The following is a 14,858-nucleotide window of genomic DNA, read 5'->3' on the forward strand; positions in this document are numbered from 1 at the left end:
AGTCTAGACAAGTGGTGTCCAACCTTGGCAACTTTAAGACTTGTGGACTTCAACTCCCAGAATTCCTCAATCAGCCAAGGAAATGGAAGTTCACAGGTCTTAAAGGTGCTAAGGTTGGACACCCCTGGTATAGAAGGAGAATGACATGAAATGTGACATGATAGCTCAGTGTTAGACCCCTAGATATGCTTAAGCCTGTTAATTTCAAAAGGATTTATATACCTCAGTCTGCAGTGGCTATAATTGTAAATCAGTGTCAGAATGACTACTTAGCTGTACTTGTAAGATCTCATGGTTTGTTTTCCAAGGGAAAAAGTGACTCATGTTTCTTTTTAGAAAAACCCATGATTACAATGCCAGTGTGTAATCTGTTTTTCAAGATACGTTCAAATGAACTGTAAGTTGATAAACACCTAAGTCATCCTATCATTTCCTATTGTGTGTTTAAAATAGGAGAGGAAATACTCTCAAGAATGAAGACAGGGAAGAATCCAGACTTCAGGGTTTTTTTATTTGGACATACGTTTTAGTCATAACTGTGATTCCTACTGGTAGAATATTTGTGCATTGGACCTTCTCAATTTGGAAGAGATTTGTTTGAGAATGTTTTACCAAAAAGTGTCAGAAAGAATTAGCCTTACCCAAGCTGCACAATTTCAACAGGTGTGTTCTGATCTCCCATCTTAATTCTTGAGACTACTATAGTAATTCTAGAAATCTATTTTTTAAATAAATTCTGATAGTGAAAATGGGCACTGGCCACTGCCCATTGAAATGGGCCACACAAATATCATTGTTAGGCTTGATTTTCAATTCAAGATTACTTTAATTCAAGGCTGTCTGTGGAGCAGAACAAAAAGTTCCAAGTCAAGCTAAGCAGAACAACAAAATCAACCAGTTTTTATAATACTGTATGATCTTGAGTGTGCACCTATCATTTTCAAGAACATTAAAAATTGCTTTGAAGTCCTGAACTTGGTTGATAGGTAAAGAAAACAATGGAATAAAAGAAGCTGGTAAGGATGAATATGAAAAGCAACTGCCAAAAACCAAGAAGCAAAAAGAACAAGCTAGATGAAAGAACAATTGTGGAAATTGCCAAGATTAAGAGAGAAACCAAAGCCAAAGAAAATCAAAGAGCTTGGGAAAGAACTTAACAAAAAAAATTAGAAAGCTGTTAGAAGAAAAAAGGAAACAGCATTATAATGAAGTCTTTAAGAATCCTGAAGATGGAAACAGACACATAGAATAAGGGAAATCTAAAGGATTTCTGAATTCAGGAAGGTCCAACTTTATGGTAAAGGAAGCTTTGTTGTTTGCATGTAAACTGAGAGCTTATGCACCAGAAACAAATTCCTTGTGTGTCCAATCACACTTGGCCAGTAAAGAACTATTCTATTTTATTCTGTTCTATTCCGTTCTGTCCTGTCCCATCCCATCATAGGGTTGGAAGGGAATCCTCATATTTTTATGGACAAATGGCTGGTTTGTGTGTGTGTGTGTGTGTGTGTGTGTGTGTGTGTGTGTGTGTGTGAGAGAGAGAGAGAGAGAGAGAGAGAGAGAGAGAGACAGAGACAGAGACAGAGACAGAGACAGAGACAGAGACAGAGACAGAGACAGAGACAGAGAGACAGAGAAACCTCCAGTGGTGAAAACCTCAACTACAGTAAGTAAGAGGCCGTTCCATGGCTTAATAGCTCTCACACTTAGGAAATCCTGCCTTAGTTCAAATTTGGCTCTCTCACTGTAAAGCTTTCACTGCTCTTGTCTTAACCTCAGGTGCTGGAGAGAAAAAATCCACATTCTCCGCCCTACGACATCCCTTTGTGAAGGCTGCTATCATGTTTCCCTTTTCTCTTTTCTTCTTTAAGCTAAACATACCATGTTTCTTTAACCTTTCTTCGCAGACTTTAGCCCTGAAGCCTCACACCTTCTTTATTATTCTTTTCTGCAGTCTTTCTAATTTCCTCAGGATTCTTTTTTATTGCAGTGAGCAGATCTTAAGATATATAAAAGGTAAAGGTAAAGGTTCCCCCGCACATGCGTGCTAGTCATTTCCGACTCTAGGGGCCGGTGCTCATCTCCATTTCAAAGCTGAAGAGCCAGCGCTTGTCCGAGGACGTCTCCGTGGTCATGTGGCCGGCATGACTAGACGCCAAAGGCGTACGGAACGCTGTTACCTTCCCACCGTAGTGGTCCCTATTTTTCTACTTGCATTTTTACGTGCTTTCGAACTGCTAGGTTGGCAGAAGCTGGGACGAGTAACAGGCGCTCACTCTGTTACGCGGCACTCGGGATTCAACCCGCCAAACTGCCGACCTTCTGATCGACAAGCTCAGCGTCCTAACCCACTGAGCCACCGCATCCCTTTTTTAAGATATATACTCTCACCTTATTTATTCAAACTACACGCGAAACATATATAGAGGAAAGCAGGATTGGTTTCAAAATTGGAGGAAGAAACTCAATAACGTGATCAGACTATTCTAGAAAGCTGAAAATGCCAATGAGCTGGAAAAATAAAACAATGAAACTAATTCTAGGCCCTATTTTTTAAAAAATGATATTCGGTGATGGGAAAAGTAAGATTTTACACTTAGGCAAGAAAAATCACATGCACAGGTATAGAATAGGTGGTACCTGGCTCAACAGCAATAACTTTGAGAGGGATCTAGGAGTCCTAATGGAAAACCACAAGTATTAGCCAGCAATGTGCTGCAACCACCAAAAATCTCAATATATTTCTAGACCACATCTACAGAGGGATAATATCAAAATAATGTGAAGTATTAGTAATGCTTTAACTGCACTGGTAGGATCACACTTGGAATGCTGCGTCAGTTTGGATCACCATGATACAAAAAAAGATGTTGAGACTCTAGAAAGAGTGCAACAAAGATGATTAGAAGACTGGAGGCTAAAACATATGATGAACGGTTGCAAGAACTGAGTATGTGTAGTCTAATGAAGAGAAGGACTGGGGGTGACTTGATATCAGTCTTCCAATATTTGAGGGGCTATCACAGAGAAGAGGGGATACACCTATTTTCCAAAGCACCTAAAGGCATGAAATATCAGATAGAAAACATATCGAAGAGAAGTCCAATTTAGAACTAAGGAGAAATTTCCTGACAGTGAGAACAATTGCCTCCAGACGTTGTGGGTGCTCCATCACTGGAGGTTTTTAAGAAGAGATTAGACAGCCATTTGTCCAGAATGTAGGAAGGTGAACTAGAAGCCCTCCAAGATCCCTTCCAATTCCGTTATACTGTTATTTATAAGAGAGAAAAAATAGTTTAGCTGGCAGTTAGTCAAGATTAAATATAAAGACCAAACTAAACATAGCAAGTGCAGCAACCAACCTTAGAACTGACAGTGAAGATACTGTAGTGGTGAATAGTTTCTGCCTTTTACAATTGACTATCAGAAGTAAAGGAACCAGGAATCAAGAAATATACCACAGACTAGCACTTGGCAGAGTAGCAATTAGGATCTTGGGAAAAAACATTCAGATGCTATGAAGTTTCTCTCTAAATTTTAAAACTGTGTAGACCAGGGGTGTCAAACTTGCAACGTTGCATGACGTGTTGCAACTTATCATGATTTTTTCCCATTGCTGGCAATGGGGTGGGCGCTGTTTCGCCATGACGCATCTGGCCCATGGGCCAGCAGTTTGACAACCCTGGTGTAGACAATTATTTCCTTCTGACATTCTGTAGAGGTGAAAATTAGATTCTGAAGCAGGATAAAAAGCATATTAATTCTTTTGCTGTTTGAAGTTAGTGAAGGTTCTTGAGAATACCAGAAAGAGCCAAGGAAACAAATTGATCACCAAATAAACCCAGAACTCTCACTTAAGGCTCACATGACCTGGCTCAAATTATCCTACTTTGAATGCATTATATGAAGACTTAGCTCTCTGGTATGATGCTCTGATGCTGGGAAAGGTGGAAGGGAAGAGAAAAGGATGACCAGCACCAGGATGGATAGATTCAGTTATAGTAGTGATTGGCACACCATTAGAAAACCTGAAGTCCTGGGTTAGTGACAGATCATCTTGGAGAAAATTGATGTGATTATAAAGGATTGATACTGACTTAATCGCACTTTGTCAATCAACTCTATTCTTAAATGTGGAATGAATACTTGTAAATCTGAGATGAAGTCCAGTGAATGAAGTAAATGAGATCATTGTCTCTAAAAATATGAAGTGAAGAATAAAAATTATGGTTTCCATGTGTAAGGTGGAGTCCAATATATAGGTGTTCATGTCTTGTTGAACTTTCATATACACTCTTATTAGTGAAGTTGTAGGGTGAGCATATAGTAAAGGCCTTGACTTTTTATAGAGACAAGGTCTCCTCCAAGGATCTGGCAAAGCCAAAGGAAGCCTGGAGACATATGTCTAGTTGTGAACTTTCCAAAATTCATGTTGGTTTCTGCTGCACAGATTACTCTTACAAACTGAGGGGGGGGGGAACCCAGAGAGAGCCAGTTTGGTGTAATGGTGAAGGCAACAGGCTAGAAACTAGGAGTTCTAGTCCCACCTTAGCCAGTTGGGTGACTTTGGATCAGTCATTTGTTCTCAGCCCAACCACCACACAAGCTGTTGTGCGGAAATTAGGAGGCAAAAGTAATAGGTATGTTAGCTTCTTTGAATTATTTATGAAAAATAATAAAAGATGGGATGTAAATAAAACAAACAAACCCAAACATTGTAAATGCCTATACTATCCTAGTATTCCATCTTTAGTTAATAGTACATATGTCTACTAAGAATTAAAACCAGTTAAACTTTTTTCTTCTTTTTATGACCCTGTAATCCTTTAATTTGGGTAAGAGTAAGGGCAACTGAATCCAGCTGAGTGTTTACTGGCCGGATGCCCTTCCTGACACCTACATGGAGTTTGCAGCAAATTATTTTCTCTTTGGGCCCTGAGAAACAGAGAAACATTCACCACTGCCTAGGATTTGAACTCTCAACCTTCTCAGTTGGAGGCAAGCACCTTCATTACTAGACCATCATGCTGCTCTTCCAATTAAACTTAAGTTATTCTAAGTTATTTCCAAATTAAGTGTACATAACATGGTATCCAGAGAGAATAATACTAGAGATACTGGAGAATGTATGTAGAACAGACACCACCACTTTCAAAGCCAATATAGTTGTGTGATCACAGGGGGCTTTGGGGGCTTTTTTATACAACTGTCTTTTAACTGTGTGTTTATGTATTCGCATACATAAATAAATACACGGATATATGCATATATACCTTCACACATTTTTCTATCTGACTGGTTTCATTGGGAAGGATAACTATTATTCCAGTTCTGGGACTGATGTTAGTAGTGTGTTGAGTAGCAACAAAAGATCTTTGAATGTACTTAATTCAAGGCTTCCCCAATCATCTTCTACAGCAGGAACAGCAACTATGGAGTGACATTGGCAGCCTTTCCATCACTATAATGAATAGGCTTTCAGCAAAGGACATATCTCTGCTTTAAATATCTGAGCACTTCCAGCACCTTCTCCAAACATGTAGAATTAATATTCTAAATCTGAATATATCTGAGACGGACTCTTATTATGTACTAACTTCCTTAACTGACCTGACTAAAAATATACTGGTTATCAATCTGTCCTAAATTCGGTAAGGCGTTTAATTTTAAATCCACTAAGGACCATCTTAAGGTAGCAATACACAACCTTCCTGAAACAATGATTCAAACTGCATGTGCATCTGCATGATTATGCCTTCAACCTTAATAAGTCAATATATTTACACTCCTTTCAAAATGTATAAATCCTCAGTTTAATCAACGCAAGCGTACAGCAGTGACTTGTGTTCAAATCAGTGTTGACATAACTTCATGCTGAGAATGAACTTTCCATCATCTTCATTTTGCAGTGAAGACCTTGCCAGCAATAAATCTTCCAGGCTATATCATAAAACCATGGCACTCTTTCTGCAAAAGAGATACTTATTAGCCATTACTAGAGGAAGAAAAATAGAAAACCAGTATATGAAACACTCCACTTTGAACAAAAATTGATTTTATTTTCCAACAGACTGTAATAGCATTGCTGTGAATTATTCTTAATTTAAAGGCTGCAGGCTATGAATGATAGGATAAAAAAATGCTTAAGACAAAAAAAGATAAAGACATTTCACAAGTGGTTGCAATTTAGATCTTAGGGAATTTACTTACTTATCTTAGGATCACAGCATGCTAATCCAGACATCTATCCCTCAACCCTAGTGTTTTCCAGGAATGCATGACTCATCAGGACCCAGCAAAGCTAACACCATTAAACAACTTTAATTAAGCATCCAAGGTCAAGTTTGGTTGGCATTTGGACTTTAGCCGACTGATTTGCAATGCTAACCATTCAGTTGGCATCTGGACTTTAGACTGTCTTGAAGTGCTAAATAATAGCCTTGCTATGCTTTTGTGGAAAACAGCGATATTAAGAATCCTGCATGAAATGTCATTTTTCTCCATAGAAGTGATTCCTTATTTTCCAACTGTTCTGGAGGGTGGGTACATTAGAAATATGCCTGGCTATAATATTGCTGTAATGGCTTATCTGACAGCTTTCGTCCATGATTTTATAACCTTCTTGAGGTTTTTTTTTAAAATTACCCGAAATATGCTATTGCTGCCACCCCAAAGACAAGACTGCTTAAGAAACCTACCTTGCCAACCATAGCTACAAGCTGTATCTCTGTTCTGTTGAGTCACAGTGTGGGGAACTCCTCAGAGAGATGGACCTTCTCTCAAGGACATCATCAATCTCAAAATCAGTGGCTCCCTGCAAAATACTTGTCCCATTAACTTGGATCATTCATCATGACCAGCAATGCTAAATGTTCCCAACTAAAAACAAATATATCAGCTGTTACAGGAAGAATTAAAACAGCTTATGATTACATGTTCAGGAAGAAATGATGGAAGACACTGTTCTCTGTACATTGTTGGTCGGAGTAGCTTTCTATTAATGTTCATCACAAGTATGTATCATTTTAGAGAGACAACAGCAAGTAATGTCACTGTAGGTTAACTCACATGGATCTGTACCTCCAACATAGAGCACTGGATACGAGTGCAAACAGCTTCTCTGATTTAAACAGAGCATAACAAGAGGATTATGGAGGCGAGATCAAATATCTACATGATTTCTGAATAGAAAATAGCACCAGTACTAAGAACAATCTCTTTTATATTATGAGAACCAGAAGATTCACAAAGACAAATTCTGTGCATTAATCTACAGCTAGTGGCTCTACCGTTGTAACAATTAAGGTAGGCTTAGTTGACAAACAACTCATAAGCCTTTCTGCAACAATGGGTACTGGTGTCATGTGACTATGGGGTTTTGTCTTTAGCAACAATTTATAGCAAAATTTAAATGTGAGTTATCTAAATAACTCTGTTCCAAACCATCCATCTAGGAACCAGGGATCAGATTAGCTTGCTAAAAAATATAGAGCAAGAAGCATCTGCTGAGTTTGCTGCCTGTTACTCAAAGTCATCTGTCCCAAACGAGTTTTATTACATTCAAATGAGAAAAAGTTGGAATACAAAGTTAGAATGCCATCAATCCAAGAAAATTCTTTTCTAGGATACTTCATTCCCCTTTTCTTTTGATTTTCTAGTTTCTCTGCTGCAACAGGGAACTAGCATTTGATGTACAGACAGCAAAGGCTTTTTTCTAAGTGATGGAAGGAGTATTGGTAGGAAAAGATTCCTCTTGCTAGGACACTTTTTATCTTTGGTTTTTTTTAAAATTCCTATAATCCTTTTGTTTCTCCCCAAAATCTCTTTGATGTGACCCCCTGCATAGATGATACAATTTTAGCTACCAAAATCCATGTTCAACAAATTCAATTTTGCAATCCATGGAGGAAAGTTAGCATATAAATGTAACGAAGAAAAATAATTCATCAGTCAAAGGGTTGCAGAGAGAGCCTCAACAAACAGCTGCTTAATAAATGACACGTGTAGGAAATAAGGATCCACCTCTCTCCTTATTTGAGCTGAACTTCCAAATCTGACTCTTGAAAGCTACCATCATCTGCTTGATCTAAATATATCACACTTTCCATTGTTTTTGCTCATATAAAGAGATGAAGATGATGATAATAAAACCACGATTAAGTGGTTTTCCCTCCTTTTCGTTCTTCATCACTACCATAGCATTCAACTATTGGAAGGCCACCTCTATCTTGCAATACCACGTGATCCAGCCCAGAGACAGATTTATTGTCTCAGCAAAGGCCAGTCTTGCCAAGGAGTAAGTGCTTGACTTTTGAGAGGAAAACTGAAATATAATGCAGGAAATTGACATTACAATTAATCAAAGCAGAAGATGAGCTTTCTCTATGACTTTTTCACCTTCATTTGAACAGTCAAAACCGGCAACTTGGCTGCCATTTTGCTACTCTGCAATGCCTAAGAGTTTTGATTTAATTAATTAATGCGTATCCTGCCCATCTCACTAAGAGGCAACTGCAGGCAGCTTGCAATGAGATAAAAAAATAAAATATGAAAACAGTAAGTAAGTATCCCAGTTAAGCACATTGTACTCACAATGGAAAGCCTTTCCCTGGCTTCAGGAGAGGTAAGCAGATTCCTCACTCTCTCATTAATCTCCTCCCAGCTGGAATTGGGGCTGGAGTATAATCTGAAAAACATCCGACACTCAATACCCATGCTGTTGTCTAGGCCAAGGGTATCCAACCTTGGCAAGTTAAAGACTTGTGGACTTCAACTCCCAGAATTCCTCAGCCAGCATGGCTCACTGGGGAATTCTGAGAGTTGAACTCCACAGGTCTTAAACTTGCCAAGGTTGGACACACTCCTGGTCTAGGCAGATGATCCCATCAGATAGCACAACAACTTCCATCTGCTCGCATTTCCACAGGTTCCCCATTAGTAATGGATCTTCTTCACTCTTTACTACTCAATATGATTGCAATATATGTTCAATTTTTGTGTTCTGCAAAATGGGCTCACAAGTTACCAACACTTGAACAGTAAATGTCACTGCAGAGATCAACTTTTGCTAAAGTGCTGATTAAGAACTCGAAGTATCTCTTTTACCAAGCAATTCAAATGTGTGAAATTCTCCCAGATTTTTTTTCTATTTATACCACAAGGTCAGAATTGTTTATGGGACTTGCCTAGATCTTAGCTCATATTTTTCTTAATCTAAGCTGATCAGCATCACTGCATTGTATCCTTTAGTCAGCAGGAGTGAAGAAAATGCAGAAGACTTTCACTTTAAACTGTCAATAGCCAAGTACTCCAGACATTGTCATCTTTCATCGAAGTACATCTTATTTAGTCATTGCCACTTTTTCCCCCTACTTTCCCCCTAACAAAATTCTCTTGAGGCAGCTTGCAACAAAATTTTGATCTAAATTTTACAGAGAGTATATAAAAAAAAATAACTATTCCAATTTGTGACACTGATGCACTAAATAAAAATATTAAAAATCCATCAGATATCGCCAAGGATTTGATAAATAAAATCTATTAGCTGATCTCTAAATTTTAAGAATTGGGACATGCTCAAATGAAAGGTAGACATCTGCTTTCTGGTCCTGGAATCACTGTAGAAAAAGTGGCACTCTGCCAGGCTACACCACCTTCTCTCTGAGATTCACAAATGATTCACAGTGAAAAAGGGCTATAAAGTCAATACTGTTCCCTTTCCGAAAGTTTTAAAGGTCTTGGAACTGTGTCTAGAAAAAGATGGGAAGCAGGAGTTTTGCTAAGCATTGTCAACAGCGTGGACAAATCTATTCAAATATACATAAAAGGGCCAGGCTATCTGAAGGACTGTCTATCTCCTATAGTTTGATAAGATCAGGTAGAGCTGGTGTGCTTCGGATCCTGTTAATCAACCACACCATTTACTGGGATCCAGGAAGTTTGTTTTCTCTTTAGTCAAGTGGCACCTGCCCAATGGAATGATACCGTCAGAGGTCCAGAACATCAGGGTGGGAGCCAAATCTTAAGTGTTCTTCCAGACCTTGGAGTAGGATCCTGGTGGAATCCTGCTGGTTATATTTAGTTACTGGCAGTGTGCATGTCCAGACCATGGAATTTTTGGTAGGGTTTTTTTAGTGCCAATTATACAAGCCAGGCAGCTTCTAAATCTCATAAAATAAATTGAGTGGCTGAATTTCATGCTAGCTGGCCTTTCCAAGCAGACTTCAAAAATAGCCCTAATTATAGCATTCTGGAGGACTCTAACATGAATGTTACTTTTAATTTTAACCTTCACTTCCTGTACGTGTAATGTAATCAACCTTATTTCTTCTGTTGAAGCAATCATTTGTTTTAATTTCCTGCTTACGTCTTTATCTGTACTTTCTTAGCTGCTGTGTAGCTGCAACAGTGGGAGACTACAGTACAAGATGCTTAGAGAAATGGAATAATATTTTAAAAACCTTAGAGATATTTTACTAGCAAATCAACTGATTGCTGAAAGGTGTTTTCAGGACTAGAGGATAGTGAGCATCAACATAAAAAGCCAGATCTGAATGCAATCATAAGTTGTAAAACTGATCTTTCAAGAAGACATGAGCAAGCAAGATATAATGCATCCAAAAGAGGCTACAGTATATACAAACTTCCTGACAAAAAAATTGGCTGCCTTGGCTGAACTGAGCTTCTAATTGCTGACTCTATTTGCAACTACAATGGTTCTTAGACAGCTGTTCCCATATCCTATGCAGTGATAGGGAGGGAAAAATAAGCCTCTTTCCTGGTAATAGAGGTTATCACCAAGAAGTGGGTATTTGAGTCTTCCTTGACAAGAGAGATGGAGCTTAATTATTCTATGACAGTTACTGATATCGATGAAGGCAATAAGCAGCAGCAACTGCAGCTTCAACAATTTCTGGTGACAAGGATATGCTCTAGATCAGGGGTAGGCAACCTTGGCTCTTTTATGACTCGTGGACTTCAACTCCCAGAATTCCTGAGCCAGCCATGGGAGTTGAAGTCCACGAGTCATAAAAGAGCCAAGGTTGCCTACCCCTGCTCTAGATATATGGTCCACTGGTGCTACACTTAACCCCTAATTATCTAAGATTGGTAACCTGTGCTGGGGAGATGCCCATCTTCCACTAGGACTCGATGATTCATAATGGGTTGGGGAAGAACTTCTGTGGCAAAGACCAGGGGTCTTCCATGCATAAGTGGCAGCAGATGTCCTTGTTTCATGAAATGATGACTCATAATCCAAATTTTGGCCTTCCGCCGGTTCTCTGATAACCTATGAGGAAAGAAAGAATTTCCCAATAAGAGACGCAATTACAGACTCCAAACACATCTAGAGGAAAACGAGATGGAGGAGATGGAGTCAGAACAAGGAAAATTAATTGTCAAAAAGAAAGACACAGATGGCTGTCACCGAATGACTATCAATGGAATCAACAGACCTCCAGGGGAGGAAGCTGGCAAATGTAACTTCCGGATTTTCATATATGTACCATCACCTGTACGGAAGAAGCATTTATCTCACGCAGGCCAAGTTTACAATATCAGATCCATTGATAATTCGGCCCTTTCCCATTCTGAATTCTAGCTGACCATTGCAGTATTGGGGGGAGGGGGAGGGGTGGTGGTGATGGAGTTCACACATCAGAAGGCATGTAGCAACTATACAATGGAATAATTTGTTCAATGATCCAGAATTCTGAATTCGTCAACCAACTTATTAGCCATGTTTTTACAAACCTCACCCCAAATGTTTACCTTAGCAGCTGGAGATGTGGTTTTCCAGTTATCGAACGATATTGCTACAAGAAACAGAAAGAAGCATTCTGATTAATGCAAATAATTCTTATATTGCACATGTCTTGTGTGTTAAAGATAGCTTATGAAAGATCACAGGACAGTTTAATACGGCTAGTTAGATCTATTTTCTGCAATACTTGTCATCCAGCCCTCATCAATTTTCAGGTACAGTCTGGAATTTCAGCATGGATCTAGGCTATATTTATTAAAAGTATATAATACAGGGCATGGTTACAGCTTCCAGCTGAATTAAAACTTCTGATTAATGCTTAAGAATAGAACAATCTATAAATAACGGTCTGGAGTGTAGATAAAGATTGAAGTGCAACAATTTGGGGAAGGTCAAAGCACGGAGCTGGGTAATCTGGACTTAATTAGATATAGGTATATTTTGGATGTTTCTGAATTCTTTTTATGGTTTTAAAATGTTTTTAATATTTTGATTGCAATATATTCCTTGAATTGTATGCCATCCAGAGTCGTTGACTGAGATGGGCAACTATAGAAATTGAATAGATAGATAGCACAAAAGTTGTCTATTTATCGGTGATATGCATTGGTTTAGAACGACACAATGCCCAGATTCCCTGAAATTTAGACTGGGGTATTTTTCCCCCTGATCAATAGGAAAAAGAAACATGTTGAGCTCAACAAAGGAAATACTAAGGCAGGTAAGGTTTTGTTCCTTTGTTTGCCAGAATTTGGACAACGTACAACTGGGCTTTCAAGAAAAGAGACAACCTCACTTGTTTCTTTCTATTGGCAGTTGAGAAAATGGTTTGGCAAGGAAGAGCTAACTCCCATGTCACACGTCATTTTGAAAACCAGAGAAAGAACTGTATGCAATATAGATGCTTATGATTATTTATTAGCTGGCTAAACGCCACAGTTTATTCACAACTGACTAACTCATAAGTGTTTTCATCATTGAAAGCACCTTCTACAGTACCATGCTGATTAAATATTTACAATAATACTTATTTATCCTGGCATATAAACGTTTATAAATTTATCTAACAAAATTTAATTTTTTAAAACAGTTACAAAAATGGTATGAAGTTGGAAGAAGAATGCAAATCTATGGATTCCTAACGAGCATCTGGGACAGCAGCTTATCTCAGTTACCATTATTTTGTAAAGACAGATTTGGGTCAGGATCAGAGAAATAGATGGCAGTTTCCCAGGTACACAAATCTGTGATTTGAAAAAATAAATAAAATCCCTCTACTTGGAAGACTTCGAATGAAAGCTACTTGGCTCTCTTCCAGACCTATGTAACAACTGCACCTTTATTTCACGGACAATCTATTCCAGATTTCCTGCATAATATTACCTTGCAAGGGCATGCAGTGTTGACTGCAAGAAGAATCTACTGAAAGAGGACTCAGCAGATATAGGTACAAACTGTGATGCCTGAGGAGCATTTTTCCTGAGCATGAAAGGCAATACGTAGGGTATGTATCATGTGCCATGTTCTATCTTAATTGTATGCCATTAAGAAAGGTATCAACTTCTGATATAGAAAAGAAACAAGATTACTAATGGGAAACAAACTTTGCTTAAATCACAGATCTGGATGATCTTCTGGGCCATGGAGACTGTGAAGCACGTCATCATTCACTAGAATTACTCAACTACTCCAACCATGTGGTCTGTGGTCTCCCATAGCAACCTTTGTTGTAGTTTACAGAAACTTTCATTTACTAAATAAAACTAGAGATTCTGCCTTTGCTCTAAAATAACTGTCCTGATGTATTTAAGATCTAAGTAGTTAGCGCATGGGAAAATGGTCACAAGGAGCATCTAGAACAGATCCGGTATGTCCGGTATGTCCAATTCATGGCCTGTAGTCCACATGCAGCCCTAGACAGTTATATATGCAGTCCAAGACAATTCCTCTTCACTCAGTGCAGCCCAGGCAAGCCAAAAGATGGGACAACCATGATCAATGGAGATCTCCAGAATTCATCAGAAGGAATAAAGATGACAAAATTCAGCCCCCATAGCATCAAAATGTGACAACCCCCTGAGATGTAAGCAGACATAACGTTATAAATCAATGTGTAATAAATGAGTAAGTACCTCGTTTCAACTGGTATTTGTGAGGATTTCTTGAAGTGCTGGTACTCTGTCTTGCATTTCGATATGATAAGGGAGACCGAACTTCCTCAGAAAAACCTTTAGAAGCATCCACCTAAAAATAATGAGGAAATAGTCTCAAAATGGAATCCTAAACAATACTGAAATAATTGAAATAAAGTTTCAGGGGAGCGTGGTACACTTACTACTTATCTTCATTTACCCCTAACATCCTTTAATATAATTCTTAGCTTTAATATCATTGCAAAGTAAATATTAAACTAGCTGGCTGATTTAAAAACTCGAATTAAGTCAAAAGGTTTTGCAGATACTTCAAAAAATAATTACCTAACAAGTGGGCTGCTTTTAGACCCGGCATTAAGATGGGTATAAATCTAGTGTAGGGATATTTGAGGTCTTTATATGGTCCACATCTATGGTGTAGATAGGAAGGAATGCTTTTTATTTATGTATTTATTTATTTATTTTTCAGACTACAATTTTTAATGCATTTCTTGGCTTAAAATATACCATACATTATGAGATGAAAACACTGTGATCCACTTATCTCCACTCCCAAGAACCCAACTATGGCTGTTTTCTTATTACTTACTGTTCTAGCTGATTAATTTGGGTCAGTCTGCCCTATTGATTGTGATTACATTGTTTACTTATTCAGAATTAGTTCAATGAAGCAACTGGAAGTTCTAATGCCTTTGAATGAATCAGTGTCCTGGCCACGTCTCTTTCAAATTAAGGATAGGGGAATCAGAATGGTATAGGTAAATTTACTAATTGGCAGTTTACTCTAGTGGTTAAGACACCTGGCTAGAATGACAGAGATCATGACCTTAGCCATGAAAACTTTGGGCCATTCCCAGTCTCTTAACCTGTTTACCTTACCAGGTTGTTGTTGTGGGGAAAATAGGAGGAGGAAGGATGTATTCACTACCTTGAATAATAAA

The 14,858-nt window shown here is 38.4% G+C and overlaps 1 protein-coding gene across 2 annotated transcripts in view; it reads right to left on the bottom strand.

Annotated features, from left to right (window-relative positions):
• Positions 1 to 5,811: 5,811 nt before the first annotated feature.
• The window catches only part of SPATA6L (spermatogenesis associated 6 like), a 37,035-nt gene continuing 27,988 nt past the window's right edge, over positions 5,812 to 14,858 (bottom strand). For both annotated transcript variants that reach the window (XM_081315587.1, XM_081315586.1), the window contains exons 8-13: positions 13,897 to 14,008; positions 11,773 to 11,816; positions 11,115 to 11,290; positions 8,593 to 8,686; positions 6,699 to 6,814; positions 5,812 to 5,967 (exon numbers count right to left, since the gene is read on the bottom strand). In XM_081315587.1, coding sequence (XP_081171713.1) covers positions 6,713 to 6,814; positions 8,593 to 8,686; positions 11,115 to 11,290; positions 11,773 to 11,816; positions 13,897 to 14,008 — 528 coding nt within the window. In that variant the 3' untranslated portion in view covers positions 5,812 to 5,967; positions 6,699 to 6,712. The remainder of the gene's footprint in view (positions 5,968 to 6,698; positions 6,815 to 8,592; positions 8,687 to 11,114; positions 11,291 to 11,772; positions 11,817 to 13,896; positions 14,009 to 14,858) is intronic.

This window comes from Vipera berus, assembly GCF_964194415.1.
Source record: "Vipera berus genome assembly, chromosome: 2".
NCBI lineage: Eukaryota > Metazoa > Chordata > Lepidosauria > Squamata > Viperidae > Vipera > Vipera berus.